Genomic DNA, 22,569 nt, shown 5'->3' on the forward strand with positions numbered 1-22,569 from the left:
TTCGACCGTCTCAATCACGATAACATGTGGGGCGCCCTGAGACGTTCCTGAGAAAATCATCGGCCTCATCGAAGCACAGTACGAGGCCTTTTCGTGTAGAGTGCTGCACAATGGGGTCCTGTCCGACCCTATCCGGGTCGTAGCTGGTGTGAGGCAAGGATGTATTCTATCACCGTTACTGTTCCTCATCGCAATCGATGAGATTCTGGTAGATGCGATTGACCGTGAACCAAACCGCGGGCTGTTATGGCAGCCTATAACCATGGAGCACCTAAACGACTTCGAATTGGCGGATGACGTTGCACTACTCGCGCAACGGCGCTCTGATATGCAGAGTAAGCTCAACGACCTTGCCGATCGCTCCTCCTCGGCAGGTTTAGTCATCAACGTCAACAAAACCAAATCGTTGGATGTAAACACGGTGACTCCTTCCAGTTTCACAGTAGCCGGGCAACCAGTGGAGAATGTTGAAAGCTTCCAATATCTTGGTAGCCAAATGGCGTCAGACGGCGGTACCAAGATCGACATAGGCGCACGGATCAAGAAAGCAAGGGCTGCCTTTGCGAGTTTAAGAAATATCTGGAAAAACAGGCAGATAAGTGAACGCACCAAACTACGAATTTTCAACTCTAACGTGAAATCTGTGCTGTTATACGCTAGCGAAACATGGTGTGTATCAGTGGAGAACACTCAACGGCTGCAGGTGTTCATTAACAGATGCCTGCGGTATATAATTCGGGCCTGGTGGCCTCACAACTGGATCTCAAACAACGAGCTCCATCGTCGTTGTCACCAGGGGCCGATAACAACAGAAATTCGGGATCGGAAGTAGGGCTGGGTCGGCCACACTCCACGTAGGGGCGGAAACGAAATTTGGAAGCCAGGATTAGACTGGAACCCAGCGGGACATCGTAGCAGAGGCAGACCCAGAGGCTCATGGCGGAGAAGCCTCAATAAAGAAATAAAAGAAGTCGACCGAAATCTAACCTGGCAACAGGTTAAAGCGATAGCCGGGCATCGCTCAGGATGGAGATCTTTCAAGTCGGCCCTTTGCACCACCGGAGGTGTACAGGATCCATAAGTAAGTAAGTAAAAGTTAAAAAGGCAGTTACAAATGAAAATTTATATTAAATTATTAACATCAGTAATGGAACTTTTCTTCCCCTTATCAGAGCCGCTTGACATTTCATATTACATACAAGTACTTGTTTTTGCCGTTTTCAAACCCCAGATAGGCAACAACACCGCCTACATATTTATCTCCGATTTATGTATCTTTCTCATCTGTTTTGTTGAACATTTGTCACCATATTTAGCTTTCCTAAGAAATTGTTCGAATGCCATGCAGTTGAATCAACATAGTAAAAAAAACGTTGGGCTTGTTTGCTTCTGCATCGTTTCTTCTTCCACGAACAGATTAGTTTCAATTTGATTGCCACTTCAGTAGCACTTGGAAGGTTCAACTTATCGTGTCTGACTAAAGTTTCAATAACGCCTTACTATTTTAAGTGAAATTCAACATGATAAAAATTGTATTTTTTTTGATAATTTTCATTTTTCATCACAACGCGGCTCAAAGTAAAGTATTAATCAATCTATGGATTGAATGTTGAGGAAATTAGAGGCAAAGAGATACATATTTAATTTGGATAGATATTAGAGTGGGGCATCATAGACGTTTTTTCAAATATACGAAACCTTTCGGGGTCCCAAACAACTGTGCAAAATTTGGGCCCGATTGGTTGCTTCCTCGCTATCCGCATTCCGCTATTTTTATTACTTTATTCCAATAGTTTTTTTTTTAATATTGGTTCTTAGGGAAAGTTGAACAATAAATAATAAGTCAAATAATTGATTGAGGCAATTAAACGAGATAAATTTTTAACGGGAAAGGTCGATTTCCCGTGAAAATTCAGTTCAATTTCTTGTGAATACACTTCGAGTACACTATATACCTCATAAGGGGTCGTACACTTATTACGTAAGCATTTTTTCTGGGTTTTTCGACCCCTCCTCCTCCCAGGTAAGATTTTTTTCATACAAATTTTTTTTTTATTTATATGGAGCGTAAGATATTGACCGACACCCCCCGCCCTCCCTCCATAAGTGCTAACGTAATATGTGTACGGCTGGGCAGTTGACCTCATTGGTCACTCTCAGAAACTTACGGGATACTCCGGAGGAACCTAAAGGAGGGAAAAATTTAGAGTAGAAATTTAGACCAAAACGTGTCATGCGACTGTTCTTCATTATAACTGTCCACTATCAATCAGTATGGGGAGGCTAATAAATCTCATTGGCCAGTCTCAGAAACTTCCGGAATTCCTCGCGGAATCCTGTTAAAGAGGAAAATGTGGTCTTCAGACCAAAACGTGTAGTTCAGCCAGTTTCCAAGAATTTTGTTAAAAAAAAATTTCTCTAACTCTTAAATTGGCCGATTTTCCCAAGTTTACTTAGGGTGACCCTCAAAAATGCAGTTTTCGCTCTAACTTTTCTATTTCAAATTTATCAGCAATGTGGTGTTCAGACCACTTTTTGAGCTATGCAGGGCGCAAATTTTCATGAACTTGGCGCTGCCATATCTCATGCGGATCAAAAGTTATTTAGGTTTTTCTTTTAAAAAACGTTTTCTTCTAACGACTGAGTTCAGTGTATGATTTCTCTTGTAACAGTCTTGTTTCGGACAGCAGAACGATCGCGCATTCGGCCGAAATATTGTGTTCTGCATTGCGCGGCCGGTGATAAGAGTAGCCATCGAACAAGTAAGTGCAGTGCGTGTTTTAGGCGTCGGGAAAGAAATAAAATATTTATTTTGTGTTCGGTGGCTCATGCGCATGTCGTGCGCGGTCGAAAAAAAAGCGCGTTCTTTAATAGTTAGCTGTATCCATCGAGCAAGTGAGTAGAGAGTGCTGCGCTTCCGTGCGGTCGTCCAAAACGCGGATCTCCTCAGTTTTCATATGACACCGGGCGTATTAGTGTTATTCCCCATCCCGTAGATCGCATCGCTTACCAAAGTGAATCCAGATAAATTATCCTTTGTAACTAAAACGATATCCTATCCCAAGACAATCGTGGAGATGCAGATGTTTACTCGGTCTCTAATAGCAACGAGAGTCGAATTAATAATCCTTCCATTCCTATATGACCGTAAGGATGTGGCCAGCGCCGCTATTGACTTTAAATATTTGAGCTCCCGAAACGTGTACATTGAGAATGGGTAGCTAATCCCAAACCCCATTCATTGTGTTCTCTGTACAATTTCGCAAGTTCAGTCAATCACGGAGTAGCAACTACGAATTGCACGATCATAATGCTCATGCTCATACTCATGCTCATAAAAAAACGTTTTCTTCTAACGACTGTATCTATGAGTGGCGCAAAAAAGTCTGATTCTCTGACTTTATTGACTGTATATTATACAAACTTGTGGGAAAATCACAACGAAATCAATTGTTCCACTTTTTTTGCGCTTTTGCACGCTTTTTTTTTGCGTGCAGGCCATCAAACGTGGATAACTTTATTTCATGGAAAATGGTCACCTATTATATTGTCCAGCAGTGTAGCCAGACCATGATGAAGGTGGCTGAGAATTTTTTTTTGCAAAATTCTTGGAAACTGGCTAAACTACACACTTAACTCATTTCGCAGTATTCGGCAAATTTTACCGAATTCTCAACAGCAGATCTGTTCGGTAATTATTTTACAGATTTTTTGTAATTTTTTCCATTGTTCAACTGCCAAAATCACCGAAAATCAGTAAAATTATTTACCGAACAGTTCTGCTGTTGAGATTTCGGTAAAATTTTACCGAATTCGACGATTTATTTTATTTTAAGTGTGTATTTTAAGTGGGAACATTGTATACCCGTATATTTGCAAATGAAAAAGTGTTTTTTTTTAAATTTGACCCACCCTAATTTTTATGAAAACTCCAATTCAAGACAAAATTTTCAAAACGACTTATCCGCTTTTGTAAACAAAAACTCAAACGTCGATTTGACGAATCTGAGAGCACTCCCACGCAAATCAACATCATCAACAGATAGCAGAAGCCTTCACCTACGTGTTGATGGTGTTGGTTTGCGTGAGAGTGCTCTCAGATTCGTCAAATCGACGTTTGAGTTTTTGTTTACAAAAGCAGATAAGTCGTTTTGAAAATTTGGTATTGAATTAATCCCTTCCCGTGGGGAACAACTTTGTCGAACCATTTTTTTTTCTATCCTTGTTATTTTTAGCTTGAAAAACTTATTACCATTTTGTCTGCTACCTGAACCAATGTGGCATTGACCTCTACCGGCCTCTCAGGAGGTGCCCTGGGGAAATCTGTAATTTCCGTTTTAAGGACAAAGCATATGTCATGCGACACTTTTTTCGTCATGGTTTCCCGCCAATAGTCTTCTGTTGAGTCTGTAAAGGACGATAGATCTGTGTGAATTCCTGAAACATCATAGGTGTGCGCTGCGGCCGACGATAGTTTTTGACGTTACGTCGCCGTCGACCTTTTTATACGCCCCTGTTTAAAAATCTATCACACCGCTGATCTATAAATAATTTCTCACACCGGTTAATATTTTAGGAGTCTACATTATTCAATTACGATTTTTTGTAACACTAGATTTGAAATTTCCCTGAAAAATTCCTAGAGGATTCCAAAAGAATTTACCGTGAAAATTTTAAAAAATCTTGCGGGAATATTCCACCGTCAAAAAAAATCGAAGAATTTCGTCAGTGAAATTTTTCGAAAGAATTGCCAAGGAAACCCTGAAGAACTTCTTGTTGGCCATAGGAAGGGAACCCCCTTACAAAGAATAACAACTAGAGTTCCCTCTCTATACCACGGCAGGCTACTGACTGATAATTCTGCCAGCAGCTGCAGTTCTCTTTATTCAACAATAGGTATATACAATAATCCATAACAAATTTCCTTAATCTATACCAAAGAGCAACTACAACTAACCGGCGCCCGCTTCTTATCCATCTTCGATCTACAGCACCCCCCTGGCGTCCTATACTAGCACAAGGGGTTTGACAATAGCCACCATGTCCACGGACGGTAGCTCATTACCGTCCGTTGTTATTGTACGAAAATAAACATCATGTGTTTTGTTTACTATTTGTTTTGGTTAAATCTGAAAATTGTTTTCAAAATAATTTGCAAGATTTACATCTTTGACCATGGGAATTATGTTATTTGATGATAAAATATGATAAATTCACGAATTGGAGGGAATCTACAGGTGAAATCAAGCGCTACACGAAATCATTTTTCGTAACTTGTTCTCCCGCTCCAAATCAAACAAAAGATATTATTATTGTTTATACTATGTTGAGCATCACAGTTGAAATGGTTGGGGGATGCAAATCGAACAATATTCATTAGTGAAATTAAAATGAAATAAATGGTGTGCTGAAAGATGTTTTAGGATTATATTTTCATGCCCATAATAGCTAGTATTATTTTTGAACAAATTGAAAAAGTGTAGCCAACAATATTTTGGATAAAATCCAGTTGCTTATAAAGGAACGATTCGGGAGAAGTACTTTTCAAAATGTATGCTGGACATATTCATAAAGATGTTCGCTATGCTGAGAAGCATCTCTTGCCACGGGGCTGATCTACAGCGAAGCGTCGCACACTACCTGATATTCCAACACTTCTGAGGAAATCTAAGGAATTCGCCTGGAAAATGTTAAGGAATTTACCGAGGAAATTAAGACGAATTTGTCATGGAATTTGACGAGGAAGAATCTAGCAAGGGTATTTTGAAGAATTTGCTGAAGAAATTATGATGAATTTTCCAAGGATAGATTGCAGAAAAAATTTTGATGATTTTGTCGAAGGAAATACCGAAAATTTTGCCGAGTAATTCGCAAAGAATTTGCACAGAAAAATTGCAAAGAATTTGCTGGGGAAATCGTAAAAAAAAAATAGATGAATTTCCTTAGGATTGATTAGAAATTCTCGAAGAATTTCCTGAGGTGTTTCCAAATAATTAGCAAAGGAAATTCCGAAGGATTCCCTGAGGGAATTGTAAAGAGTTTGCTGAAGAAATTCCGAGGATTTTGCGAAAAAATTACCGAGGAAGTCTCGAAGGAATTATCGAAGACATTTCAAAGAATTTGGCGCGGAAATACTGAAGAATTCACCGAGAAAAATGCGAAGAGTTTTCCGAAGAAATTTCGAAGAATTTGATGAGGAAATTCCAAAGGATTTCTCGAAGAATTTCCGAAGGTTTTGCCAAGTAAAATCCCGAAGAATTTGCTGACGAAATTTCGAGTAATTTTCCGCATAATTTTTCGAAGAGTATGCCGAGGAAACTTTATTCCCGAAAAAAAGTGAAGAATATGCCAACGAATTTCCTGAACGAATTGTGAAGAATTTACTGAGGAAATTTCGTACAATTTGCCGCGGAAATTTGTATAGGATATTGTGTAGAATTTCTCGAGTGAGTGGCTAAGACTTTGCCGAGGAAATCCGGAAGATTTCTTTTAAGAAGATTTTTTTATGGGTTTCCGAAGATTTTTTCGAGAAAATCTCAAAGATCCGAGGAAATTTTGAAGGATTTGCGGAGAAAAAAGAAGAAAGAAAATAATCCAGAAACTCTGAATCTGAGAAACTTTCCGGCAATACAATAAAATAAAAGATTGCCATGCTGCCGGCTAGAATGACTCCAAGCGTAACGAGCACAGCAAATAGTTTTAAAAATTCAACGACGCGTAAAATTGCAGTTAATCCCAACCAGTACTGCAAAAGGTCGTGGTCGTCATAAAGACAGAGAGCAAAGCGCATTTTTATATCTCAGGCGACCAAATGAAAGAATCGTGGGATCTTTGATTTATTTTACATGAAAGGCAGTCATGAAAGGACGTTGTGCTTTGTTTTAAAATTAAAATTTCTAAATTATTTCAATAGATATGTGCAAAGAATAATAACTTGTCGATAAATTCATAATATTTCTTTAATTCACCGAGTGAAAGTGGCAATAAACACAAAAATAAAGCAAAATAAAAGATGCACACTTACATGTCCTGTCACGGAAAAAAATATTTTTTTGAGATTTTTGTATTTAGCATATGCCTTTCATCCTCCGCGTTTGTATAGATTTTGAAAGGGGCAGATATGTAAACATCGCGTAACATCTCTTATTGAGTGAGAAATTGCAGTTCTGATCCCAACCAACATTTGATATTCAATTAAATTTGAATGACTTTTACAAGCAAGCACAGTTTAAATTTATTTCTATTTAATGGAACGTACACATGGTGAAACAGTTTGACCAACATTGATACCACCTCTCGTTTATTCAAACATCCATCAAGTTTTGCCAACAGCGGCACGAACAATCAATTTATTCGACCTACAATATCTCACACGAACGACCGAAGCGCCAACTTGAGCACCAACCTGATGGGCTACACAACCGTGTGGCACCTGGCACCATTGCCAATTCAAATTAAACACTTTTTCTCAGTGTTTCACATTATTAATACACACTATGTAACACACACACTAACTCACAATCATTCTGCTCAAAATATTTAAATTTTCTTTCATTCGTTAGTAGTCGCTTACCATATACGCACGTTTTTCATTTTCACTGCTCAACCCTTTACTCTGCGTCAGGTTATGGGCCTAGCGTTGGCGAAAAAGTGACGCCATTCGTAAAACGTCGTTTGTCGTGAGTGCCATGGAAGGGAGTCGATTTTCCCTGCAGAAGCTGAGCAACAGCAACTACCCGACCTGGCGTTTCAAGGTCGAACTGCTGCTTATCCGTGAAGAGCTCTGGCGCTACGTACACCCGGGTGTAAAGCCAGAAGATGAAGATGACGAAGATTGGGAAGCAGGTGATGCGAAAGCAAGGGCTACGATAGGACTGCTGATCGAAGATAATCAGCACGGGCTTTTTCGCGCTTCTCGAACAGCCAAGGAGGCCTGGATGGCGCTGCAAAACCACCACCAGAAAACGAGTCTAACCTCGAAAGTGTCGCTGTTAAAACGCATCTGCGATAAGCGTTTCACTGATGGCGACGATATGACGGAGCACCTGTTTGAGATGGAGGAGCTGTTTTCTCGTTTGGCCAATGCCGGGCAAGAACTGGAAGAAAACCTCACCGTCGCGATGATTCTGAGGAGTCTTCCCAGTTCCTACGACACCCTTACAACAGCCCTCGAAAGTCGTTCGGACGACGAGCTAACATTGGAGCTTGTTAAGAGAAAGTTACTCGACGAGGCGTCCAAGCGACAGGGTACCGGCTCCAATTCAGCGTTAAGACTTGGTCATGTTGTCAAGAAGAAGAAGCCTATCATTTGCCATTACTGCAAAAAGGCTGGGCACAAGCAAAACGAGTGCCGCAGATTTGCTCGTGACTCGGGAGGTTCCAAACCAGTCGTAGATTCCGGTGCCACTCGACACACCGTGGCAGACAGAAATACGCGAAAGTGAGGTTAAGTTCGTCAACTTGGCGGACGGAAAGCAAGCGAAAGTGTGCGGTGAAGGATCCTGTGTCTTAGAATGCGTTGACGAAGACGGAAAGCGGCGTGAAATGCACATAAGTTACGCGCTACACGTTCCAAGCCTTGCAATGAATCTGTTGTCGGTGCCGGCATTAGTTCAGAAGCAAAGCACAGTTATTTTCGACGCGGAAGGCTGCCGGATTTTCTGCGAAGATGCCATTATCGCTGTGGCACGCTTGAAGGATGGACTTTATCACATCAAATTACCCATGGACGTCGTGATGGTGGCGGGTGGTCACTGGTCACCACGATAAAGACTGTCATCACGTTTGGCATCGAAGATTCGGACATCGTGATCCAAAAGCGATTGATCGTCTGCTGAAGGGCAATTTAGTGGACGGCCTGACAATCCACGGATGTAACGTCGCCGAAAAATGCGAGTGCTGCTTGAAAGGTAAGACCTCACGTACCCCTTTTCCATGCGAGTCAGTGTCCAAATCGAAGGCACCAATGGATCTGGTGCATACAGACGTTTGCGGTCCGGTGGAAGTGTCGTTGTTCAGTGGTTATAGGTATTTCATGACCATGATCGACGACCATAGCCGATACTGTTTTCTCTACCTGCTAAAAGAGAAGTCGGAAGTGATCACTAAGATTCAGGAGTATGTCGCGCACGTCAAAACGCTGTTCGGACGAAAACCAAAGGCTATCCGCTCTGATCAGGGCGGCGAGTACGGCGGAAAACAGTTACGAGTCTTCTACAAGCAAGAGGGGATATCTGCTCAGTACACCGCGGGTTACAGCCCCCAACAAAACAGTATAACGGAGAGAAAAAATCGCTCCCTCGTCGAAATGGTAAGGTGCATGCTTTTGGATGCACAGCTGGAGTAACGTTATTGGGCAGAAGCCCCCTTACAGCAGTTTACCTCCAGAACGTTCTTCTAACCAAATCTCTAGACGTCACACCATACGAACTGTGGACAGGCGTGAAGCCGAAGGTAGACCACCTGAAGATATTCGCATGGGCGTAGCCAAGGGGGGCTAAATTGTGGAAAGATTGAACGGGTACTGAAATGAATTCCCTCAAACATGTTTACGATCCAATCATATACAGAAATAGGTGGTTGAAATTCAAAAAAATCCCAAAACTTATTAGGGCATCCAGGATCAGAGTGTAAAATAATCGAAAATTTTTGGTGACGTCCACTTCTCTTCCCTTGTCAGCTCACTTTCAGACACATTCATAGTCGGCTCTGGACTGTCAATATTCGATTATTCGAATATTAGTCATTGAATATTTATGTACGTTCTACAAATTGTTAAATTATCTGAAATCTGAACAAGTTTTAAATGAGTAAAGTAGTTTATCACATAGAACTGAATCCGATTTTCATCCACGAAGCACTTTCAACGGTAAACATCAATATAAACAATGCTAATTATGTTTTTCCTGCACATAGTAAGCACATTCAGTGACAGCCAAATGAATGAGTTGGTGGAGTAGTCGTCTGACTATGTCAGTCTATGTTTTGAATAATCATGCGATGTTTGTCAAAATTCGGACTGAAATTCCTTCATGAAGATGAATATTTCATGCTCTGTACAGGATCCATAATATATGAAAGTTCAAAACAACTCGAAACATTTCGGGCTCAAAAATTCTCCTTGAAATCCTTCTAGAAGCTCCCCTGGGAACTTCTAAATTCCTCCGGAAAGTTATCCACAAATTCCTCTGAAAATCGTTCGAAAATCCTTCTCATGTAATTGTAATTCCTCCTTATCTAGAAAACCCCCACTAATTTTTTTTTACTATAATACTCGCCTCTAGCTATAAATCAACCAATTTAGATGTGTAAAGAATAACAACAAAACCTCTTGTTTAGCGAGTGTGGAGGTTCTGTTGGCAAGGAGGCAATCGGCTTCAGCCAAATCACCGAAATTGTGAGTTATACATTATTTCTAATAATGTAAATAACTATCAATAAATATATTATTTCAGCTTTTTAGCTAATGAATTACAAATATGTATTTTATTTGCTGTAAGCATCGGTTTGAAGCCACCAGCCAATAGTTCCCGCAACAATACATACGGAATTTCTTCCCAAAATTCTACCAGAAGTTTCTTCAAAAATTTCTGACGAAAATCCTCCGATTTAGCTCCATAATTTCACTTGTAAATCTATAAGAAATTCTTCTAGGAACTTCTCCGGGCATTCCTCTCGGAACTCTTCCTTTAATTCCTACGGGATTACTTCCAGGAAATTTTCCGGGAATACCTCTAAACATTCAATAGCGAAATCATCTTGCATTCCAATCTGGAATTCTTTTGGCAATTACTTCAGAATATCCTTCAAGAAATCCTCTAGAAATATCTTCATGAATTTCTCCTGGAATTCGTCCAAGTATTTCCCCAGAAACTCTTACAGGTATTTTTTCGGGAGTTTCTTCAGGTACTTCTCCAGGAATTCCTTCAGGAATTTTCCCGGGAGATTTTCCGCGGAAGTGTACTAGAATTCCTTCCGGACTTCACTTGGAATTTAGTCGGATATCTGCCAAGAGTTCTTCTAGAAATTTCTTCGGAACAATCCGCAGAGATTTTCTTCAGCAGCTCCTCCTGGAATTCTTACGGAAGTTCCTTTGGGAGTTCATCCTAGAATTCTTACGAGAGTTCCTCCAGGATTTCCTACGGAAATTCTTCCTGTAGTTCTTCAATACATTCCTCCAAAAGTTCCACTGGCAGTTCCTCCGAGAATTCCTCTGATAATTTCTCCGGAAATTCCTATAAAAAATCCCCCGGGAGTTCCTCCGGAAATTACTCTGGGTGTTCTCCCGGAGTTCCTTTTCAGAGAAACACCCGGAGAAACTGCAGGTGAAACTCCCGGAGGGATTCTCGTAGAAACTGCTGGTGGATCTCCCGGAGGAATTCCCGAAGGAACTGCCGGAGAAGCTCCCGTAAGATCTCCTGTAAGAACTCCCGGAGGAATTTCAGGAGGAACTCCTAGAAGAATTCCTAGAGGACCTCCCGGATGAGCTCCCAGAGAAACTGTCGGAAGAACTTCGGGAGGAATTTCCAGCTTAATTTCTGAAGAAAGCCTAAATGATTTCCTTAAAAAAAGCCTGAATAATTTCCTGGAATAGCTTCTGGTGGAACTCCCGGAGGAATTTCCGGAGAAACTTCCGGATGAATTGCTGGTTGAATTCTCAGAGGAACTCTTGAAGGAATTTTCTGGAAGAATTTCTGAAGAAACTCCCGGGAGAATTTTCAAAGGAACCCCGGGGAAACTACCAGAACCATTCTCGGAAACGAGAGAAATCATCTTATAGACAAATCTCGTCTAGCTGAAACCTTTGTTGGAGTTTGTAGCTGGACCATCATCATCATCAGAGGACCTCCCGGAGAATTCCCTGAGGAGCTCGCAGAGAAATTCTCGGCGGAGCTTCTGGTGGAAAATCTATATAAATTCCTGAAGAAGCCTAAATAAATTCCAATTCCCGGAAGAATTTTCAGAGGAACTGCCGATAGAACTACCGGAATAATTCTCGAAGGAAATCCTAGAGAAATTCTTGGTGGAAATGCCGGTGGAACTCCTGGAAGAATTCCAGGAGGAATTTTCGGAAAAAACTCCTGGAGGATCTCCCAGTGGAAATCTTGAAGTTTCCATCGGAATTCTTTCAGGATTTCATTGCGAATTAATCTAGGAACTCCTTCGAAATTTTCATTGTTGATTTCATTTTCGGTATAATTTCTGTATAAATTTCCGGTTTGAAATTTTCACAAGAAATTATTCGAAACAATTCACGGAAAATTTAATGGAATTTACACAAGAAATTCGAAGATTTTTCGTGAATTTTTTAGGAATGTTTTCTGCGGAATTTCCACGGAATATTCTTATTCTTAAAAATTATGGGAAACAGCACGAAATTATTTGAATTATTGCAGGGAATTCTGCAGAACTTATAAAGAAGTTCGTGAAGATTTTCTTGGAGTAAATAATGGTGGAATTTTCGGATCAGTTCCCGGCAAAATTTATGGTGGAATTCCTGAAGACACTGCCGAAGAAGTTGCTGGAGGCATTCCTAAAGAATCCCTGATAGAATTTCGGATAGAATGCCAGGAGCAATTGTCGAAGGAATTGCTGGATAAAGCTTGCATATTGATTTTTCTGCCTATTTTATAATAAATATTATTTCAGAGAGGATTTGTTTAGAAATTCAGATGTATGGTTCTAGTTTTCTTAAACTTATGGAAGAATGCAGGATTTTTATAATAATTGTTATAGCCGATTTAATATTCTTTCTGAATACTAAGTTCGTTAATATTTTTCTCCCTTTATTTAAAAATATCTGATGAGCAATAAATCACGCATTTTCAAATCCATTATTGTTTTAATCATTATTGTTTCGATTTGGTTTCATGTGTTAATATTCATGTGTTTTTATAAAACTACTATAAAACTACGATTTAGAAGACCAAAAAAGTTGCCCCCCCCCCTTCTCGAAATCCTGGCCCATGAATATTCGGCTGCTACGCTTGGGTTCGCATACCGAAGGTGAAAAGGAAGAAGCTGGACGCCACGGCACAGAAGCTAATATTTGTGGGTTATTCATCGGAGCACAAAGCTTATCGTTTCCTAGATAAGGGCACTCGAAAGGTCTACGTGAGCCGCGATGCCAAGTTTGTCGAGAACGATGCCGAAAGAAATCGACCGAACGTATCTGCGGACGGAGAGGAGAGGATCAAGGCATTGTATTCGATGTTGGTTCCCAGTCAAATAGTACGTCAAGAGAATCCCGATTCGAAGCGGAAAATGAAGAGTATGACTCAGCAGTTGAGGATCAGATCCCTTCAGAGGGCGAATTTGAAGGCTTCAGCGACGCAGAACCACCCCATTCGGAGAAGACGACAACATCGAGTCGAATGAACCAAAAAGATCAACACGCTACACAAGGAGCATCGCACCTCAACGCTTCCGAGACGTCACCAGCGTGGCGGAACCTGCTATCAACGAACCGCAAAGCTATTCCGAAGCAGTCAATTGTGCCGACGCAGCGGTGTGGCAGGTTGCAATGCAGGAGGAGATTGAAGCTCTTCTGGAGACCGGTACATAGGAGCTTGTTCCCCTACCCCAGGGCGCAAGCCGGTGGGGTGCAAATGGACGTTCAAGCGGAAGGAAGACGAGAATGGGCGAGTAGTGCGGCACAAGGCGAGGCTAGTCGCGCAGGGCTTCTCCCAGAAATTCGGCCAAGATTACGACGAGGTATTTGCGCCCGTCGTTCGCCAGACAACTCTTCGGACCATCCTCATACTAGCCAGTAAACAGCGAATGTTGGTTAAACACCTGGACATCAAAAGCGCTTATCTGTATGCGGATCTCCAAGAAGACATCTACATGAAACAGCCTCCCGGTTTCGATCGCAACGACGGCATGGTGTGCCACCTTAAACGCAGCATTTACGGGCTCAAACAATCCGCCAGAGCATGGAATAAAAAGATCGACGGAGTGTTCAAATCCATGGGCTTCAAGCAAGCGGAAAGTGATTCATGTCTGTATATTCGGAACCACAACGGGAAGCAAAGTTACGTACTCATATACGTTGACGATATAGTCGTCGTGTGCAACTCAGACAAAGAATTCGATGAGATACGTCAACAACTGCAGAAACTGTTCAAACTATCCTGCCTCGGTGAGTTAAAGCAGTTCCTCGGAATACGTGTTGAAAAAAGTGGTGATCACTACACCCTCGACCAGACAAGTTACATCGAAAGACTGATTCGGCGTTTTGGACACGAAGAAGCAAAACCATCGAAAGTACCAATCGACTCCGCGTACCTTAAGCAAAAGGAGGAGGACCAATTGCCTACAAACACATCTTACCGCAGTTTGGTGGGCAGTTTGCTCTACGTAGCGGTTAATACTCGGCCGGACATCAGTGTCGCTGTGTCACTACTGGGAAGAAGAGTCACTAGTCCGTCCAACCGAGATTGGACCGAAGCAAAAAAAGTCCTTCGGTATCTGAAGGCTACCAAAAACCATCATCTGCATTTGGGCTCTGGATCCGGCAAAATTGAATGCTTCGTAGACGCGGACTGGGCCGGCGACGAAGGTGATAGGAAATCCAATTCGGGTTTCCTGCTAAAGTTCGGTGGAGGTCTTGTCGACTGGGCAACACGGAAGCAATCATGTGTCGTCCTGTCCTCGACAGAGGCGGAGTTCGTGGCGTTGGCGGACGATTGTCAACAGCTTATGTGGTACCGGAAGTTGCTCAACGATTTACATCAAAACCAGCAGGCACCTATTGTCGTTTGGGAAGACAACCAGTCGTGCATTAGAATCGTGGAATCGGAGCGCTTAGAAAGGCGTTCTAAACACATCGACACCAAATACGCCTACACTAAGGACCTACACCAACAACGAGCAATCGATCTCCGCTATATACCAACTGAGCTCATGGAAGCGGATCTCATGACGAAGCCGTTAGACCGAGTGAAGCTGGAAAGGCACCGTACTGCTATCGGTGTGAAGGAGCCAACAGAGACGATGAATTGACAACGTTGAGGATGAGCAATGGGCTACACAACCGTGTGGCACCTGGCACCATTGCCAATTCAAATTAAACTATTTTTCTCAGTGTTTCACATTATCAATACACACTATGTAACACACACACTAACTCACAATCATTCTGCTCAAAATAAATTTTCTTTCATTCGTTAGTAGTCGCTTACCATATACGCACGTTTTTCATTTTCACTGCTCAACCCTTTACTCTGCGTCACAACCATCAAAAAATATATGGGGGTTTGTGCAACTTCACGAATATTGACTCCGACCCCGACAACTCAAACCAAAATCAAACCGCTTTAATTTTTTCCAACCGAGTTACCAACTGTCAAATGGTTGTTCGAACAATTTCACAAACGTTCAGGCGAAGCAGCAACCAAAGCGTTTCCTTGGGGGCGGAGTCAATGTTCGTCAAACTGCTTGACTGGTGTGTACGCTGCATAATACGTATACGCTAAAACATGTTCAAAACGAAAAAAAAATAATTGTTTATAACGGTAATAAATTAAATATCTCGGTTCGGTATGGGCGGATTGCGTTAAAATTTTGGAACAAATCGTAGCTTTCTGGGGAATTGTGCAAAGGTGGTCAAGTTCACTGCAAGAAGCTGCAAGACCTCGTTTTACCCCTTGATTTGTAATTCATCAGGAATTTTCAATCGGAGTCGGACAAACAATCAACAAAAAAATAAATATTTGACCTATTTTTTTGCAAAAAATCGTGTTATGTGGGCTCTGTCTACTATACGGTGTTGGGAATTGAGATCTTGCTGATTACCCTCACGTTCTCATATTCCTATGGAAGTAATAGTAATAGTAGACAAGTAATCGATTAAACATTACTACTCTGATTTAAAATTTTCCGGGGAATCGAGTGGTGTTATTTTTATCCACCACGCGACTTAAGAAACTAAAATATTGCTCATAATTTTTATATTTTTTTAGTTATTACCCGGAAGGCATAACAAATAAGCAGCATTGGGGTAAAACGAGGTCTTGTAGCTTCGAGCAGTGAACCTAACCGTTTGTACGCTTTCCCAAGGCAGTTCTACGATTTGTGTCAAAATGTCAACGCAATCCACCCGTACCGAACCGCGATATTACACTTTTTTGCGTTATGAACATTTTTTGCCAGTTGTGGTTGGTTGAATATTGGTTCAAGCATAATCAATGTGGAAGTTTGCAATAATTTCCTGAGGAAACACGGAGGAATTTTTCAAAGAAATTCGAAGAAATATACCGAAGAAAATCGAAAACTTTGAGGAATTTGTTTTGTTAATACGAATTAGTTTCCTGTGGAAATTCTGAGGAACTTGTCATTGAAATATCTTATGATGCATCTGAATACTTTTCCACCTAAAATGCATCGTGCGACTTCTTTTTCTATATACAGAAATTTACATATAGAATATGTAATTATAGAATTTTACACGAAACAAGTTCTAATAAGTCTTTGAATGATGATAGACCTCATTGGCCCCTCCCGGAACCATCACCGTTTTCGTGCCATGCGACAGTGTCCGTTTTATGGTTTCTTACAATTTATCTTGTCCTTGTGATGAGTCTGTAATAAAAATCATCCAACTATCAAAAATATTTTAGACTTTTCTAAATGTTGATGAATTTACGACCGTCGTTAGCGATTTTTGTTTTTTTTTGCGGTCCACGGGCTACTGATAAAACAATAGTTTTAGTCAAAGCCGACGTTCTGAATGTTTATTCTTGGCAGTTTTGATATTTGTGTTTTAATATTTGCATGGATTAATAATTAATATGTATTTATTGTTCTGTTTTGATGAAGTTATTTTGCTATTTTGTAAAGCTGGGTAGACATTCATACGTTTTGTGCAACGGAGTAAGATTTGCCATAGGTGCATTGTTAGTTTCGTAGAAATCCTGATCTAACGAAAACCCTTTTCAATGCCTAACTCCTATATTGATGAAAACCGTACACGTAGTAAATACTTGCGTGTCGGCCACGCGGTGACCTATTTTTTGAGTAAGTACTCACCACATCAAATTTGCCTTCCACTTCCTAGTTACGACGACTACTGGCGTGACCCCCCCGTGATCAAAATTTATTTAGTTTTGTCTCGGAACCCAAGTACTTCTGATTTTAAAAGAAAACATAAGTTCCACAACGCCCAATCTACAAATTACACACCAATGCTTTTGAGGCTAAATAAACTTAAGAAAACATAAGTTCCACAACGCCCAATCTAAAAATTACACACCAATGCTTTTGAGGCTAAATCTAGAGTGCTTTGAAAATAGGTCGTATGTGCAAAAGAGTCTCTCTTTGGATCTATTCTCTTTCGATTATTACGAAACTATACAAAAGTTTACTTAGAATTTCTTGGCAGATATCCAAAGACAATAGCTTTGTCTATCATGCTGAAGTGGAATCGTAGCAAAACATGCAAAACTAGCGTATTTATTAGCGAAAGAGAGCGTGATCAAAGAGAATCTCTCTTTTGCACATACGACCTATTCTCAAAGCAATCTAGAAATAAACTTATGAAATCATCTGTCGTTGTTTCAGATATCGTTTGCTATTATGATAGTCACGTTGCCAACTATCCTAATCCACTACTACCGGATGCATTGAGTGCTGCAAAGTGCACTCATTACACCTACATCGGTATTGGATTGCACCCGAATGGCGAAATACGGTTTTTAAACGATAAGTTCGACACAGATAGTATGTGTCCTGTGATGTCTTATTTAAAATTCTGGCGATTTTAAAACATTTCGTTTTTCAGTTGGCTTCTTGTTTTTCCAAAGCCTCCGTACAGCCGAAACAAAATTGATGATCCTGCTAGGGGGAATTCACGAGAGCAGTGCCACATTTTCCAAAGTAAACTTTTCCATTTTGTGTTTAATCCCCTCAAGCATTTCCGAGAAAAGGAAACAAGAAAAAAGCACATTCTACGCAGTCAGTTTCTTTATTCTTTTTTTTTTTACGGTAGGTCGTAGCCAATTACCAGGACACCCTCATCAATAACATAGCCCTGTTTCTGACCCGCTACAACTTTGATGGCATCGACATTGACTGGCGGTACCCAGCAAGTCGAGGTGGCCAAGCATCCGACAAGGTAAGTCGCACGGAAATGTTCTGTGATTTATGCGCTAAGTTAATTCCACCAGGTCAATGTTATTTATTTGACCAATGATTTTTTCGGTACAAATGGTAGAAAATTAGTTATGGATAGAGTGGTGACAACGAGACAAAAGATCAGATCTCGTATATCAATTATTCAGAGTAAACATCCACAAGCACCATAATTCGTTTAAGGGAACTGTTCCGATGTCCATCTCACTGTAACAAATTTATAAATAAATCATCTTATCTGGCACTAATTTCGTCGATCTTTGTCAACTAGTAGACGTCACCTCAAACATTCAGAAGACTTATAAGAAACAGGTTGTGTACGTAAATGTAATGATATCCAGTAAGAGAAAGAGGGCAAGCTCGATTCTCAGTTTGGTCTAAGAAGTTTCCGGGTGGGTAACATTCTCGACTTCCTGGGTATAATGTATCCAGTGTATGTATTTGCAAAATAAAAGATATATATTCATGCAACTCGCGGGCAACTTTTAAATAATAATTAATTGTGGAACGCTAATAGAATACTAAGTGAATAAGTAGGCTAAGCTCTATTGGGAATGTAGAGCCATTAAAAAAGAAGAAGACATAGCTGTAAAAACGTATGAATTTTGTACTCACATTGGGCTTAAGATGTTTCACGAGTTATCTTCCTCTATAGTTTATTATCCATTCAATGTACTAATATTCCGTAAAGCAATAAGTTGGTCTGTTTTTAATCGCCTCAATGTTATTTTTTCCTCTCTCACGTTGTTTTTTTTAACGAAATTTATATTTTTCTCTAAGACGTTTACTCAGCAAACTTCCCCTTCTTATCGTAAGTCGTTAAGCTTGCGATTACAGTTTGTCTTCCTTCTTCGCAGGCCAATTTCCAGAAATTCATCATTCGTCTTCGAGCTAGGCTCAACATGATAAACAAGCTGTTGGCGGTGTCCGTTTCGCCAAACAAGTCCGTGTTCTCTGGCGCTTATGATAGCACAACGTTGAGCTTGTAAGTATGCTATGCATCGTGAAATTTGCGAACGTTGATACTGTTGTGCATAATAGGATCCGGTAATTAATATATGTAAATCTGATTGAATGAAGGAAGATTAACGGGGAAATTGCTTGATAGAGGGTTGAACTTGGATTCAATCCTGTGTTTGTAACGGAAATTATCCTTTCGTGAGCCAATCTATAGAATACGTAAGGCATAAGGATGCTGAATTTCCGTGACCCTGAACCCCTGAACAAGAGCATTATTTGATCAAATAAATCTCGCTTAACTTTTCAAAAGGACCTAAGTAACATTTTTTTCATTAATTAATTTGAATAGCGCAATCAATAGAACAACATGAAAGCAATTAATTGCTGTATTCAAATTAATTCATGAAAAAATGTTACTTAGGACCTTTTGAAAAGTTAAGCGGGAAATTTTCACATCTGAATTCGAGTTCAAACAATAATGACATCTAAGTCCGAGCAACACCCGACAGTCAAGTGGATTATTATTATTGTAGCTTGAACTACTTTTGGAGGCTCCCCCAAGAACATTGTAACTGTTTTCAAGTTGGCCAATATCCTCATACTCATATCTGAATGTTATAATTCTAATTTTCTTGCAAAATGCTGAAGTTTGTTATCCATATTTTCAAATATTTGCTAATATAAATAATTGCTAATATTGAGCGAAAATATTGAATTTGCCTTTCAGAAATCGGTTTCCAGAGAGTCACTCCTAAACTATGGCCACAAATCGGTATTAATCGAGAAAAAAATATGAAACGATACTATTGAATAAATGCTCTTGATCATACGTACAGTACACATAGCTTGAGCCGTATATACGAGTGGAGATAACATTTATTTTGGCTTGTAAAAATTGTAAAAATTGTACTGAAATAGTATTTCTGCTCGACAGGTATGCTGATATGATTAATGTATTTGCGTTCAATTTTACCGATGTTGTGGAGACAACGACCAGTAACATTTCCCCATTGTATACCGACATGACTAGCCCAGCAAGCGTGGTAAGTTTTAGTTTAGAAGAATATTTCTATCTTTAGTTATTTAATTCAAATAATAGTGGTAATAAAATACAGATTATATAGCAATAAAAAAATAGACAGTTTCACCGTCTTCGACCAGAGCCAGAGATCGCAGAGACTGAATACTTAACATCTAGCATGAGACAACGGACAGGACATTTACACAACACCTAGTGGACCAGTGCAGAACTTTTTTAGTTTTACGAAAAGTTCCGGGGTGGGAATCGAACCCACACTCCATTGCACATGTGTCTAGGCGATTGACGTCACTAACCGCCCATAAACCTAATGTACAGGTAAGGCAAAACTCACGTGTAATTTCGTGTAAACACAAGCTTCAACCGCGAGATAAGAACATACAGCAGTTTTAGTGTACTAAAAAGTTGAGTGCGCCATTTTGCGCCGGAACAAGTTTCATGATTCTAAAACACCCCTCGTAAAAACACATTTTCTCAAATAACTTTTTAATTTTTCGAAATGTTCTACAAAAACGTGTATTTTTGTTAGCCAAACAATTTTGTGGAAGGTGGTAAAACTGCCAGAAATATAGAAAAACCCAGATTAATCCACCTAGCGTTGGTGGTGCCTTTCTCGCATTTAGTTAAGACACCAACCTTATATGGGGTTTATATGGTCCGATGTACCATTTTCTTCATTACTTTTAAATGCAATGACCGATCGTTATAAAATTCAATAGTGATCAACAAGGCTTTGTCCCCTGTCGAATGAAACTTGTTGCGAGAAAATCGGGTAAGGATTACTATACGAAAAGTTGTCTAATGTTTTTTATAGCTTTTGTGCACACACATACACACACACATACACACACGCACATACACACGGACAGACATACATGTGCTCAGCTCGTCGAGCTGAGTCGATTGGTATATAATACTATGCGTCTCAGAGGCTTCTATAAAAAGTTCGTTTTCGGAGTGAAATGATAGCCTTTCGGTACAACTTAGTTGTACGAGAAAGGCAAAAAGTTATGCTTAAAAATATTTCAGAGACCTTTCACAGAAAATGTCACATATCTCGTACTATATAAGTCATAGGTATGGGGTGTCTTTGGCAAAGTGGCTTGAAATACCATCCGCTACTTTTCTGAAAACACTAGGCTCATATCTGGTTTCCATCTGGACTTTTAGGTGGATCAATCATTTTACAGATTTTCTCATAAAATGGCCTTTCTCATATCTAACGTCTTCTCCAAACAAACTACAGCAAAAAAATCAACAGAAACGATGCTATTAAAAATGCGCACGAAATCGGCAAGAAGCAACACTGTGGTGTGGTGCGATTTTGACGAAGTCCGTTCAGCTATCTGGCTATCTCGTGAAGATGAGCGAAACCTACCATAGAGATAGAGAAGATGAGCGAAACCATACACGTCGAAGACGAAGTACATGTTAGGAAAAGGTTCAAAAGAGTACAATGTAAGCCAGCCATCGGTGATGACGAAATCAAAGTGGTTGAAGAATTCATGTACTTGGGCTCACTGGTGACCTACGATAACGATACCACCAGAGAAATGTGGAGACTCATTATGACTTCGATAGGAAATAGTTCGACGCCGTACCAAACTGACTATCTACAAAACGTTCTAAGACAGGAAGTTCTCTACGGACATGAGGCCTGAACAATCCTTGTGGAGGACCAACGCGCACATGGAGTTTTCGAGAGGAAAGTGTTGCATACTATCTATGGTGAGGATCGTAGTAGCCAAGGCTCAAGAACAGACGTGTTTTTTTTTCTGACAGCAGTTTCGTTTCTGCTGCCGAAAATATTTTAACACTTTTTCGTGGTCTAAATTTAATTTAAATTCAAATTGTTGAACTGTCTAAAAATGAAAATGAAGAAAAGTTTAGGTTGAAAACCGCAGGACCGCAAGACAAGTTTATGCTGAGCGTCCTTAACCCTTAAAGGCGCAAGGCGATTTTTTTAGAAATATATTTTTTATATTTTTAGAAATATAAAGTATTTTTAGCGTAAACTACCATTACAATTATTAACATTAAACGTATTTTCGGTTTGTTGTTTTAAAACAACATTGCGCATTTAAGGGTTAAAGATGGCGAAAGGATTTGGCAGTGCTAATTCGGTCAGTAGAGCACTGGACTGTTCCGTGGATTTGGTTTTGGCGGGTCGTTCAGAGGAGTGCTGTATTTGGAGGTTGATGGAATTGGCAAGTCTGATTTTAAACAGTCGATGGTCGTGGCGGATTCAGTTAGCAGTATACCGGACTGGACTGCCGATAACATTGTACATCAGGTATCAGGTATCAGAACGTCGGCTCAGGAGGCACGTTCCCCTCAATTTGGGAGATTTGTGCCATCGCCTTCACTGGCCTTTCTCATCATTTACCTGACGGAAAAGGAAGTGAAAAGGGAAAAGGAAGAGGAAGTGAAGTTGGAAAGGA

The 22,569-nt window shown here is 40.3% G+C and overlaps 2 protein-coding genes across 3 annotated transcripts in view; one reads left to right on the top strand and one right to left on the bottom strand.

The window, feature by feature from the left end:
• LOC134211050 (G-protein coupled receptor dmsr-1) overlaps positions 1–22,569 on the bottom strand; it is a 454,370-nt gene that overhangs the window by 123,141 nt on the left and 308,660 nt on the right. The window lies entirely within an intron of this gene.
• Positions 1–22,569, top strand: part of LOC134211051 (chitotriosidase-1-like) — a 49,898-nt gene that overhangs the window by 22,122 nt on the left and 5,207 nt on the right. Inside the window, exons 1-6 of one of the 2 annotated variants that reach the window (XM_062687615.1) lie at positions 1,447–1,578; positions 17,560–17,718; positions 17,780–17,874; positions 17,987–18,112; positions 18,987–19,114; positions 20,024–20,132. In XM_062687615.1, coding sequence (XP_062543599.1) covers positions 1,521–1,578; positions 17,560–17,718; positions 17,780–17,874; positions 17,987–18,112; positions 18,987–19,114; positions 20,024–20,132 — 675 coding nt within the window. In that variant the 5' untranslated portion in view covers positions 1,447–1,520. Of the gene's footprint in view, positions 1–1,446; positions 1,579–17,559; positions 17,719–17,779; positions 17,875–17,986; positions 18,113–18,986; positions 19,115–20,023; positions 20,133–22,569 lie in introns of those variants that run through there. The other variant, XM_062687614.1, reaches the window with a different exon arrangement.

Source organism: Armigeres subalbatus, chromosome 2 (genome assembly GCF_024139115.2).
Source record: "Armigeres subalbatus isolate Guangzhou_Male chromosome 2, GZ_Asu_2, whole genome shotgun sequence".
Taxonomy (NCBI): Eukaryota; Metazoa; Arthropoda; class Insecta; order Diptera; family Culicidae; genus Armigeres; species Armigeres subalbatus.